Below are 13,579 nucleotides of genomic sequence, written 5' to 3' on the forward strand. Positions count from 1 at the left end.
ATCTAAAATTCTATGTAGTCCTAAATCATATGAATTATATTTTCTAAATATTTTTCTTCATCTAAATAATCAATATCTTCTATAAACTTATCTACAATATGATCAAAATTTTGCTCAACTAAATTAATATCTAAATCATCAAAAGTCATATGAATGCTCTCATTTTCAATCTCACTTTCATCTTCTTTTGTTTTTTCTAATTTCTTGTAATTACTAAACCTAATTGTTGCTTGATCTGTACTAGTTTCATATATTTGTACTTTATCTGGTTGTCTATTTCTTGCTACTTGTAAATTAGGTAATGTCCACTGAGTTCTTTCTAAAAAGTTATTATATGAAAGGAGAGTATAAAAATTTTGTATTAGCTTGAGTATAAAAATTTGTGTATTAGCTTAATGTATATTGGTAAAGTGTTTGATAAATATAATCATAAGTTTAATTTAGAATTTCAAAATTTAGTTAGAGAGCTGATTCGGACTTGAGTGTAAAGAGGGGAACACACTACTCTTTCCAATTTGGCTACGCTGCTCGGCTATACTATATAAACTCAAATTATAAATGCAAATCAAACAAAAGTATGCATGATACCAGATCTTTAGCATAGAAACAAGCCTCTTTATTCTTCACTAATTGCCCATAACTTAATACAAAGACACAATAAAATTGTGACATTATATTGGGGAGAAAAGAAGAAGAACCCAAATGAAATATTCAAATGATAAATACAAACCCATAAGTAACTTCAGCTGCAAGATTGTGAATTTGAACCACAAATTCTTCCCCATCGAAAGGCTTATGTGATTCAATACGCCTTACGCTTGTCCCATATTGATCTCTTCTTGGAAAAGCCGAGGGGGCAGCGTAAGGGGCTGAAAATCCAATCATCAATTTTTTGAAACATGACAATGAAAGATTGATACATAGGAAATTGCAGCAGGCCGAATAGAGGGACTGGGAAAAATGCAATAGGGTAAAGTACAAACTTGGTCCATTTCTTCTCTACACGAAGCAAGAGCAAAATGGTGGCGGCAAAGGTAAGCATGGTGGATGCCATTGACAAGAAGAGCAAGATGAATCCAGTCATGATCTTGCGAGGAACAGTGTTAACGAAATATGGGTACTCGAGAGGGGAGGAGAGGACCGAGAGAAAGAATGCCACAGCAGATAATGAGCAGGCAATGCCCACAACGTCCATGCAGGTGAAGAACAAAAAGTGAGGATCGTTTTGGAAAAGAGGAAGGCCATTTTCGTCACTAGCACCCCCGGGAATGGCGTAGGCAGCTGCAAAGACCACACTGGACACTAGCACCGCCACAGTTGAGCATGACTGAGCCGTTTCTTTTACCCATTTTTGTGCCGACTCCAGAAGACGTTTATGCTGGCAGTTGAACAGCTTCTCAGCTGTCTGGTCCTTCTTGTTGCGGTGCAAGGTGTACCGAGGCGGTAGTATTTCTTTTACACACTGACACAAACACACGTACACATCTATCATGTTGATGTATAGGTTTTGTTATAGAAGTATTTGTCTAACAACATAAGTCTTTTTCTATGTGAACCGACTTAGGCCTGGTTTGATACTGAGGTGATTATTAAAAAAATTGGTATAAAAAAAAGCTAGGAGCTGTTTTTGTGTTTGGTAAACATTCAGCTTCAACTTTTTTTCACAGTTTTGGGTGAAAAAAAAAAACCAAAAACAAGAAGCTGCAAAAATCGACTTTTTTCACATCTGTTTTACATAAAAGTTTACCAAACACTATAATACTGCTTTTTTTTCTTTCAAAAGCACTTTTACAAAAAGGTTTACCAAACACTCTGATGCTATATTTCACAGCTGCTTATTCTCACAGTACAGCAGAAGCAATTTTTTTTCAAAGCACAGCAATACCAAACCAGCCTTTAATTAGTAACATAAGTACTTGTCTAACAACGTAAGTAATTTATCAGGTCTAGCAAGAGAACATTACCAGCATCCAACGTAGCTCTTCTTGCAATTGCATTGCAGGGCCAATTAGTTTTTGAGACAATGCTTTGGAGTAGTAACCCCTATCTGCAGCCTGGTGCAATATGGTGTTGTCATCGCAGTCCATCCACTCTTTCAGCCTCGACATCACAGTTGGTTTGCTTTTGATAAGATTAAGGATCTCTTTCCGACGGTTCCTAATGGCTAGATGCAATATGTTGCGTTCGTCATAGTTAACGTGCTCAACTGCCTGAGGATGCTGTTCAAGTATCTCCTCCACAATGGGCATAATTCCTGTGATGGTTGCTATATGCAATGGTGTAAAGTTGTAAACTTTATACCTCGGCGCATTATCCGAAATGTTTGTTTTTGCAGCTTCGGGTCCTTTTTCACCTCCATCATTACCTTGTCCCTTATCTGATTTGGATGTTTTTGCGTTTTCCAATCCTTTTTCACCTCCATCATCACCTTTACCCTTATCCGATTTGGATGTTTCTGCAGCTTCCGGTCCTTTTTCACCTCCATCACCACCTTTTCCCTTATCCGATTTAGATGTTTTTGCGGTCGCCTTTCTTTTTTTACTGAGATTGGACCCTAAAGAAATGGTCTTGGGTTTTGCTTTCTCATTAGTAATCAGGCAAGAGTAGTCCGACTTAACGAGCTCGTGGATGATTTTTTCTAGTGATTTTTTGTTTTTTTTGTCCTTCCATATCCTGTAGATTATGCCGCTCTGCGAGCTTCCTCTTCCTATCCATCACATGATCAAGCATATGTATATATTAACTAACGTGTCATAGGAAGATGTTATCGGCACTCTAAAAAAGTTGTCATGCACGCTACATCTTCTCATGTAAAATCATAAGGATTAAGTAAATACTGCATCTTTTCTAGAATTCCAGTAACAAGTTTTCATTATGATGAAAATGCACAGAGGAAAAGGCAGAAAGTAAACAAACTTTTAGCAAGGGAGTCCCACACTGAAGAGTAAACCTTCGCAAAGCCTGCAAAACATTTATGCATGCACCTTCATCAGAAACATTGAAAAAATGCCATCAACGGGGCGCTTTAGCTAGCTAGTTGTGTACTTTATTTGATTAACTAATTAGGTTACCTGCAAGCTTGTTCCGAGAGATAGATTGATGGCGCGTCTGGTTGCTATCCAAGTTGGTCTCTACATCATCCTTCTGATTGGGTGTGACCACATCTCCTCCATCAGGAAGGCCTGCATATATAACAACATTAAGTAGGATTTGGGCACGGGTGGATATATAGCAGTACGTAGATTAACTGTGCATACAATAGTAAATGAGCATCTTCCATATGCTTTGCTGAAATTGTGGCTCGAAGGCAGTTGGCATTTGGGCAAGCAATTGAAGGCATGTCAATCCTTTATCTTCCTTTTGGTGCGCTAGGTAGTCGTAATAGTTCTCCAGTAACCAAAGAGCAGTCTCTGCATTTTGGAAGATAAAAGATCAAGCAAGAGTTATTAATCTGCAATATTGAGAATCAAAGTGTGCATTTTCACATAGAGAGAGAGAGAGACCGAAACGTTGCTCAAGGACTGCCATATGAAGAATGGACATTTTGTCATTTCTGTGGAAGTGCCTCCAAAGATTGTCCGGATTATCCTCCTGCTGTTTGCGATCATAAAACTTGACCAAGTCAGTGTGACCAACAGCAACCGCCCTGAAGAACGGAGTTTCTCCTAAATTGTTCCGAGTCTCTAGCAGCGGCAGAGCATCATTCTTTTCATCAATACTAGCTTTAGTACTGACGATGACAGGCTCGTTGAAGTTTCTCACCAAGTAATCTGCTGCTTCCACATTTCCGGACAAACTCACGCTGTGAAGAGTATTGTTTCCAGTGTTATTCAATTTCCTCAGAACGCTTCTAGGGTCATAGCTGGTCGAATTCCCGAGTATATTTTTCAACTTTTCGAGGACTTTTTCACCTTGTGTTCTGCTGCAGCAAGAAGCCGCAAGGTGAAAAACAGTGTCACTGCACACCGTCATTGGAATGAGCAATTCGTCCGGTTTGTCCTTATAGTAGTTTGTCACGCCTTCCCAGTCACCCTTCATGGCACATACATAGGGATGTTTCGAGTCTTCAATTTTTTTCAATTCACTATCTCTTTTGTTTTGATCACTCCGATCCTCCGTTGCCTCTCTCCAGTACACCATCTGTGGCAGTTTTCGATGCATTCCTGCTCTGATTCCTCTGCTTTACTGAGCTGAGTCTCAGAAATAATGAGGATGTGGGTCAATTTTTTGTTTTCATTGTCTTCAATTGACTCCGTAAGGAGCGCTTTTCTATTACAAACTATAAAACTAATATCTAATACCATTAATTACATGTTCAACCAGGGCCGGCCCTGAGAATTTGGGGCTCTAGGCGAGCCTTTGAAGTGGGGGCTCTAAAATTCTCTGATCTCCTATTCTTTGTATATTGATTTGTATAAAAAAGAATTTGCTAAACACATAAAAAGTTCTATTTTCACATCAATATTATTAAAAATTAATATCAAAAGAAGATAAATAAACAAACATTACTTAAACATTACACGATTCACGTTTTTAGACACAAATGTACTAAATGTTTGCAGTCAAGAGTCTAAGATTGAGAGTGAAGAACAATAAAACTTGATGATTAAGAGATTAAATAACAATAAAACTTGATTGATGAGTATAATAAATTCAACACCAATTGTTTCTCTTGTGTTTTTTTTTTCTTCTAGAATCAACATCTCACTAACGAATTGAATATTAAAATAATCCATTGAATAAAAAGTTATTGAAAAGAAAAATATAAATTCAAAGTTTTGATTACCTTAAAGTACAATCTTTAAAACCATATGATAGTTGGTTTAAACATTCAATAGAAATGGAGAGAATGAGAAGTTGGTTTAAACATTCGATAGAAATGGAGAGAATGAGAAGTTGAAAAAAAAAAGATTGCAAAGAGACTTGAGTTTTATAACTTTATATGCATTTGGACAGATGGATTGGGAGTTGGACAGATGGATTGGCAGTAAATTTGAAAAACAATAAAAATCAAGAAAAATCTAGTAACTAAAAGGGAGCCTTGTGTTTCGAACTCAACATCCCAAAGAAAAATGAAGCCAACATTTCCACTGCACTAACAAATGAATTATGATATTTCTTACTTTTTTTTTTTTTTGTATTTATATGTTAATTACAAGATATAAATTTTTTTGGGGGCCCTTCCTATGTGGGGGCCTAGACGGGCACCCACTTGGGCTAACCTCAGGGCCGGCACTGTGTTCAACTATACAACTAATATCTAATACCATTAATTACACGTTCCTTCTTTACTTGACAACCTTTATTGTGAGGAGTAATTAACATTGACAATAGCAGCCTCTTTTGTTGACAATAGAGGCTCTAGCATGTGGACAGACATCAGCCTCTTTTGTTGACAATAGCAGCTCTAGCATGTGGACCGACAACAACCTCTTTTGTTGACAATAGCAGCTCTTATTGACACTTCCCCTCAAGTTGAATGCCCAACTTGTTTAGTGAGCTGTGAAATACTATACTTGTGACTGTTTTGGTAAGCATATCTGCTAATTGATCTTCAGATTTTGCGAATGGGACTTCAATGAGTCTTGCCTCAAGTTTTTCTTTAATAAAATGTCTATCCATCTCCACATGTTTGGTTCGATCATGATGAATCGAATTGTGAGCAATGTCAATCGCAGCCTTGTTGTCACAATGTAGACACATAACATGCTTGGGCCTAAATCCCAAATCTCTCAATAAGTTCCTCATCCAAAGCAGTTCACATACTCCATGTGCCATACTTTGGTATTCTGCTTCAGCACTTGATTTAGCAACGACCTTTTGTTTCTTACTATGCCAAGAGACTAGATTTCCTCCAACAATAACAAAGTATCCTGATGTTGATCATCTGTTAGTTACATCACCAGCCCATTTAGCATCAGTGTAGCCTTTAACGTCTAGATCATCATGTTTTGAAAACATTAATCCTTTCCCAGGAGCTGGCTTTAAATACCTCAAGATACGGTTTATAGCATCCATGTGTGTTTCACTTGGTGCATGCATAAACTGGCTCACCATGCTAACTACATATGCTATATCTAGTCTAGTATATGCAAGATATATTAGTTTACCAACAAGTCGCTGATATACAATAAGAGCAGTGATTTTACCTTTCTTATGCTTTAAGAAAAGAGTATGATCTGAGTTGTTGTACTTGTATCCGAAAATTTCATTGATTTCGTAAATCTCGCAAACTGACATGCCCCAACCCCAATATCCCCAAATATCAGGGTAGGCACGTGCTGGCCGACACCCAAGGGTGACGAAGCCATTTTAAACATGCATACAATTAAGAATACGTAATTATAACGAATTAAACCAAAGCAGAATCGTGTTCAGAGCATACAACTAATCAAGAATAAAGTGAAGGAATTATGATAGAAGGGTACGAACCGAGGAATGTGTTCTACACAAAAGAGGCTCAAGGATGCCCGAGCGAAAGTATCCTGATGCAGGGATCGTGTGCCTTAATTCTAACTCCTGAAAGGGCACAAAATGGAAAAGGTGAGTGGACCAAAGTTTATAATAATACTAATAATACGAAAACCAATTTATTTCAGAACATACTAACCCCCTATTTTGAATACACAAATATAATACTACGTATAGGTTTTATGAAAAACCCTATCATGCCATGAAAAATATTTTAACAAAATAGGTACATAAAATCCAGTGCTTAATCATGGGAATATATGATATACTTAACTAAGGGTATCATAGTGGCCCGAAGGCATAACCATCACCAAAGGTGAAGCTGTGTGACACTGGGTTACGCCAATGAAGAAACCAGGGTCCCATCACCCGAAGGTGAAGCTGTATAACTCCAGGGAGGATATAACATATCTATATGTATATGCAGTGGGTCCATCACCCGAGGGTGAAGCTGTACATCTTTGGGTTATGCCATAAAAGAAATATAGGGTTCATCACTTGAAGGTGAAGTTGTACATCTCTGGGTTACACCAGAGAAGAGGCATATACATATAACATCACACACTGACACTAGCCCCGATCTAGTAAAGCTAGGGTAGAACATCAATATCATCAACTCCTCATCCGCTCAAAGGCAATACCGGTCCATCACCCGAAGATGAAGTTGTACGACATTGGGTTACGCCAGTGAAGAAACCAAGGTCTATCACCCGAAGGTGAAGCTATACAACTCCGGGTTACGCTAGAGAAGAGGTATATACATAAATCTCCTAAACTGTCCTATGTATAACCCACTAGATAAGTACTAAAAACATATCTCAAAAACTCACATCAAATTCGAGCTCACAAGCTCAAAATCACATCTCATAATTAATGGTAAACCATACTCATAAATCCATAACCAAATCATACTCGAGAGCCATAGAAATTCATATATGAAAATCCAATACTTCATAACCATTCGTAAATACGTAATTTCGATAAATCATAAATATTTCGTAAACCATAATTATAGAAATCTATAAAGCATAACTTTAAACATACTTAAATCAAGAAATATGAAATGCATGCTAGGCTAATATTTTATAAAAACATGAAGTTATGAAGGGGTCCATTCACAGATATTTTATCGCCCGAGAGCCCCCAAACCATCGTGAACGGAATCACTTCCACCGATGCACCTAAACGCACATATAGAGACCATTTAGTAAAACTCTATCTAAACAATAGAATTTGGGAAAACGGATGGTGAATTTGGATTTTTGGCACATCAAAAAACCTAAGGAGGGACTTGGGTTCCCCCCTCCCCCCCCCCCCCCAAGAGTCGCCACAGGATCCACCACTAGGACAACGGCCAGAAGTCCACGCGCCGCCGCATATGGCGGTTTCCGATGAACGGAAACCCAATTTTCCAACTAACTTTAAAAAATTCCCAAATTTTACAAGCAAGTAGATCTCAATGAGAGGAGGGAAACATCGAAAAACCACCTTGATCCGCCACAGACCCTAGAAATGGGTGAACCTCGATTCGTCTACTCTGGTGATTTGCTGCCCCCAAACTTGTTTGGGCCCTATTCATGAGTTCAAGATGAGTTGATTATGGGTGGTGATTGGTGGTCAAACTTGTAGAAATGGTGGATTTTCGTCGATCTCCCTCACGGTGCCGTCGGTGCTATCCCCACGAAATCGAGACAAAAAATGGTCGGGTTTGGGGTGGAACTTGAAGAAAGAGGGTTGTGGAGTCGTGTGCAGATGGTGGCAAGCCTTGGATCGCAGGAAAAACTATGGAAAAATCATCGAAAACAGTTGCCAAGAACTAGGTCGCGACATGGAAATGGGTCAAGGGTCTGATTGGCTGCTCCATCAACTCTCTCATTTCTCTCATTTCTCTGTTTTCTCATTGATTCACTCCCTCACTTCCTCCTTTGATTAGTCCACAGCCCTCATTTTCTCTCATTTCCTTTCTATCATAGCCACACCCGTGGCTTCACAGATCTTTGCTCCAGAAATCTAGAGCCTTCCAGATGATGGTCAAATGACCAATTTGCCCTCAACTTCGTTCGTTAATAACTCTTTCGTTATAACTCCAAATTACGTTTCGTTTGCACCCACGCGTTCGTGGTGACGAGTACTTCAAGAATATGCTAAGTGAACGGATCTTACGTGACATAACAAGATGGCAACAAAAGTCAACGCATTTGCCTCGAAGGGCATTTTTGTAATTTCACATATTAAAAAAAAAAATCGCAATATTTAGGGACAGGTCATTATAATCTACCCCTTTAAGAAAATTTCATCCCCAAATTTTAAAATAACTTGCTATAAGTAAAATACTCGAAAATAGTGGGAAATAATAAGTGTGTACACACACACACACACATATATATATATATATATAAAGAAGAAATCAAATTAGAACGGCTGCATAAAATAGAATTTCATTTGGTCGGGCTCGGATTGCAATGATTCCTCTTTCATGCCTCCAAGCTCATACCTTCTTCCTTCCCCAATATAATATTATAGTATAATACTTATAAAAATATAAAGTTGAAAATACATATTATTAAGTAAAACATAACGTCAAAAATATACGTGTAAAAAGATAATCGTCAAAAATAGATATACCTATAAAAACGTACAATTCAAATATTTGTACCAAATTTAAAAAATCCAAAGTGGGAATAATTTACCCAAAATTTGTAATGGCAAACATACATACATACATACATATATATATATATATATATATATATAATGTAGTTTTAAAAAAAATATTTGCATGAAAAATCAAAACCAGAAATGAAAATGGCCTTGCCCAAGCATTCGTCATGCCAAGTACTCCGAGAATGGATGTGTGTGTCATGCGTCGCATCCTACTCTAACTAATAACTCATGCCGTAGAAGAGCTGACTTGCCCACTTGCTTAGCGAACTCAACAATTAAGCCATCGATACTACAGTCTGTAGCATGTAATGCTAATAACTCATCGTTGTCTTAGTAAGTAAATGAAAAGTTCCTGAGAGTGCCACAATTACCATTTTTCTCCTCAATGTAAGAGTGTGCATAGATCCTCCTATCTACGCCTTGATGGAGCTGCCGCACTACCCCAAAGGGCACCAATCAGAGTTGCTAGAAATGCTTTAACGTCCACGTACACACGAACAATAAGGTCCTCGAGTGAAGTAGTCGAAAGATGCATAAAGGCAAACACATGTCGTAAAACATTTCCTCTGTGACTAATCATAATCGTCGCTCTCATCGTCGAGAGGTACAAAATTCGAAACATATAATAAAAGAACCATAAATCTGACCACTTCCTTCGAATAACGGTTGCCGCTTCAAACCACGATTAGAAATTGGCGCCGTAAAGGCCACTCTTAGAATTTACAGTTCTATCTTCACCAATTCCATGCTAGAAAACGGCTTAAACCTCCAAGCCACTTGGGACTTTTCTTTGTAAGTCTAGTACGCTTGGGAAAAGATTATGTTCCTAACGTTCTTGTCAAAATCGATATGAAACTGGGCGCACAATTCAGCCAAGTCGATCCATTGTGAATTCCTCACAGATTTAGCGAGAAACCATATTGAGATGGCTAAAAGAACACTCAAGAGTTTGAGGATCAAAACATGTTACACCCGCCCCCGCTTATAAATGTAATTCTGTAATTCTCCCCAAAAATTAATAGAATTATCAATTTGGACCCTATTTTTTCACCTAATTCGGATTTGAAATTGGGATTCTCTCTCTATCCCCAAGCCGCCACATGGCAACACCCCAGCTCACCTCACTTTTCTCTTTCTGTCCGTTACCCGTGACCCATTTTCTCTCTCTTATTTCAACTCTCTTTCTCTGCACTCATTTCTCCCTCTCTCGAAAACTCTCTCATCTCTCTCTCATCTCTTTCATCGTGACCACACACACCCCCATAGCTACACCTGCTCGAGGAAATCATCACCATCATCGCCATCAAAACCTCGTCTTTCTCTCTCTTTCTCTCGTCACAATGAAGACGACGAAACCAGAAAACTCTCCGGTGAGTTTCCTGCATTTTTCTGGTTTAGAAAGCCTCGATTTTCCCTCTATCCGTTTTAATTGGATGTCTGGTTGTGTTGTTGAGTGTTATCTCGTTATTTCCAAGGTTTTAGAACGAGATTGGCTCGGGTGAAGGCATACCCATCTCCGGCGAGCCCGTGGTTGTCAAGGAGATTTCCAACCACCACTAGCCGTTTCACGGCAAACCAAAGGTATAATCATACTCCTCTCACCTTGTGCTTCCTTTTGATACCTAGATCGGGGTCTAGAGTGCACGTTTGTAGTCGGTCAGAGCTGTAGAAGCTCCGGCGTTCCTCTCCGTTAAACCAAGCCTTTCAGGCTATTTCCAAGACCCTCGGGCTTGAGGCCCGTTTTGTTTCAGCCCAAATCCTTTATTTTTGTTTTGTTTTATTTTATTTCCTTTTAATTTTGAAGGGTCTTTGGGCCGAGGAACTTAGAGCATTGGCCCGCTAAACCCCTAAACCCTTTAACCTTTTTAGCAGGTCTTCAGGCTGTGAAGAGATTGGGTCTTTGGGCCCATGTAGCTTAAACCCTAAACCAGCCCACCTAATTATGTAAACCCATTTCCCTAACCCATAACCCTAGGGCCCAAACCGGACCCAATACCCAAACCCTAAACCGGGTTGACCAAAGTTGACTCTGACGGGTTGACTTTGACCCGTTGACTTTGACCGTTGACAGTTGACTTTGAGCTTCGGGATGACTTTTTCGATTTTCGTCCAGGACCTCTTCTAGACTAATTTCGACGTCCTGGACCTGTTTTTGAAGTTTGTTTTCCCAAATTCAATCGTTTGAGTATAGTTTGACTGAAGGTACCTATTGTGTGAATAGGTGTAATTAATAGCAGTGATTCCATTATTCATTTTTGGTACGACTTTGCACCAGCGGTGTACAGTGATTGGACCTCTTCTAAAAAATGCATGTTTTGATAGTAGAAATGCATACATGAAAAGCATGATTTGATGACAATGTTTTATGAAACATTTTATAAGATAACATGCTTACTGAGTCTAGTTTGAATTATTACTATTTTTCCTATAACCCGTGTTCTTATAGAATATTCGATGGATGACGATATAATATTTAGAACATGTTTAGAACACCTCTTTATAGTATAGATGATGAATGACTTTATACTATGAAGTTTCTTTTCAATATATGTATGTTCATTGGTTTTGTACTTACCCAGTGGTCCTTTCCGCTACGAGACGTAGGGATAGATCTAGTCCGTCCCGGGCGACGATTTGGTGTTGGCATAGGGCCTGAAGTGTGTTTGCTCTGGCTATTTTTGGTAGTAAACATGTAAATATGATATAAGCAAAGATGGTGGAAGTGATGAAGATGCGTTATGTAAAACTTGGTTTATTTCTGCTATTTGTTCTTCAACTTGATCTAATTTTTCAGCCAAACTTAGAATTAATTGAATAATTAAATTATTTTGCCTAATGGGAATATTACTACTGGTTACTTGTGTTGAAAAATCTGTTAAATCTATTGGTACTTTATCTACCTTACTAATTTCTCTCAAAGCTTGGATATATTTTCTGTTAGTTCTAGAATCGGTCATTAAACTAATAATTTATCTATTTTATTATGCAGCTTATGTACTTGTTCACTCAACTCCTTTTGAACTAATTGAATTTTTTGAACTTCTAATTTTAACTGCTCAACTATTTTTAATGATCTGAGTTCTACTTGTTTAGGCTTATTATCTATAAGTTCAATAAGCTCTTTTATCTCTCTTCTGCTAGGAAATCTGTGAAATTTTTTATTTTTATCTTTTAACTGAGATGTAATGTAGTCTAAATTTTGTTTAATTGTTTTTATGGAATTTTTCTGAAAATGCTCTAACAACTTGTTTAACAAACAATTATGCTTATGATTTTCTAATTTTATTTTTTCTGCTTGACTAATAATAAGATCTACAATACCATTGGCTTGTAGATTTTCTTCACCATGCGAAATATGATTATGCTTTCTCAATGGAAAATGACAAACTAAACTATTTTGGTGTAAGGTTATTTTTCTTTTTTGAGGTTCGCTAATTTCTAAATTAAGATAATCTATCATAAATTACAGTCTACCTTTCTCTAAAGTTACTGCTAACTGGCTTCTTAGAAACTCTATTTCTTCTCTCAAGGTCTCTAAAACTTGATATGTTGCTCTTTTTGCTTCTAAAACTTTATGATGCACTTCTGTGTTATTATATTTACAAATAAATGAAGGATGTTCAAGATAACCAAGATAAAACTTTTGTTTCTTCAGTAATTTTGGATATGTATGCTAATCTTCTCTTTTATGCAAATTATAGTTGGGTTATCTTCTCTTTATGCTATTTATAGTTGGGTTCCTAGACACCCAATAAATGCATGTAGTTGTGGTTTACAAGGTCTACAAGTACAATAATATATGTTGTTCATACAAAATAAACAAGTGTGATATCAGTTGTATCAATGACTTCCGTCCTCAAGGTACTTTACTATTATAATTATACTATTAAAATGCTAAACTTGGCTCTGATACAAGATTCGCACATCAGACCCTGTTAAATAGTCAAATGGCCATTATAACAACTAGACATAAAACCTCGTACATGGAACTAGACATATTTCAGCATAACGACCACTCACAGTACAAGTATAAGGCCTTAACGGCTAAACTCAGAGGTACCCTGGTTAATGTCCAGTTATTTGTATGGTCGTCAGTTTAGCAGGTTAATAATATAACTACAATAGTGTTTCCCTATTTTGGACTAGAAGTCTAATTAAACAAGACACGCTAAAGAGAGAAAATAAAGCTTACTTAAGACTTGGAGATTGCTTGAATATGTACAATTGAACTTTTATTGATATATGGAATGTTTACAAAGATAGTTATTTACAAGAAAGTGTTTACAAGGATGCTATGAAGACTACGAATGCTTGAGAGTATGAAGATAGTGTGAGTATATGGTAAGAGTAGGTGTTCAGGTGTTGAGATGTTGAGAAGTTGAGAGGTAAGTTTTTACAATGAATGAAACTCCACTTATATAGACTGAAAGGATGCTATGAAGAC

The 13,579-nt window shown here is 37.6% G+C and overlaps 1 protein-coding gene across 1 annotated transcript; it reads right to left on the bottom strand.

Moving 5' to 3' along the window:
- Nucleotides 1-594: 594 nt before the first annotated feature.
- LOC137738411 (uncharacterized) lies at nucleotides 595-4,274 on the bottom strand. The gene is made up of 6 exons (XM_068478048.2): nucleotides 3,504-4,274; nucleotides 3,258-3,410; nucleotides 3,072-3,182; nucleotides 2,917-2,961; nucleotides 1,965-2,707; nucleotides 595-1,462 (listed from the first exon to the last, which is right to left on the bottom strand). The coding sequence occupies exons 1-6, from the start codon at nucleotides 4,159-4,161 to the stop codon at nucleotides 803-805; spliced, it is 2,370 nt and encodes a 789-aa protein (XP_068334149.2). The 5' UTR covers nucleotides 4,162-4,274; the 3' UTR covers nucleotides 595-802.
- Between the last annotated feature and the right edge of the window lie 9,305 nt (nucleotides 4,275-13,579).

This window comes from Pyrus communis, chromosome 13 (assembly GCF_041283825.1).
Source record: "Pyrus communis isolate YQ-2024b chromosome 13, ASM4128382v1, whole genome shotgun sequence".
Taxonomy (NCBI): Eukaryota; Viridiplantae; Streptophyta; class Magnoliopsida; order Rosales; family Rosaceae; genus Pyrus; species Pyrus communis.

Coding starts and splice junctions, on each gene's coding strand:
- LOC137738411 (XM_068478048.2), bottom strand. CDS start 4,161: ATGCATCGAAAACTGCCACAGATGGTGTACTGGAGAGAGGCAACGGAG. Junction 3,183..3,257: donor GAAGATGCTCATTTACTATT/GTATGCACAGTT, acceptor TTATATATGCAG/GCCTTCCTGATGGAGGAGAT. Junction 2,708..2,916: donor GTGGGACTCCCTTGCTAAAA/GTTTGTTTACTT, acceptor TGTGATGGATAG/GAAGAGGAAGCTCGCAGAGC.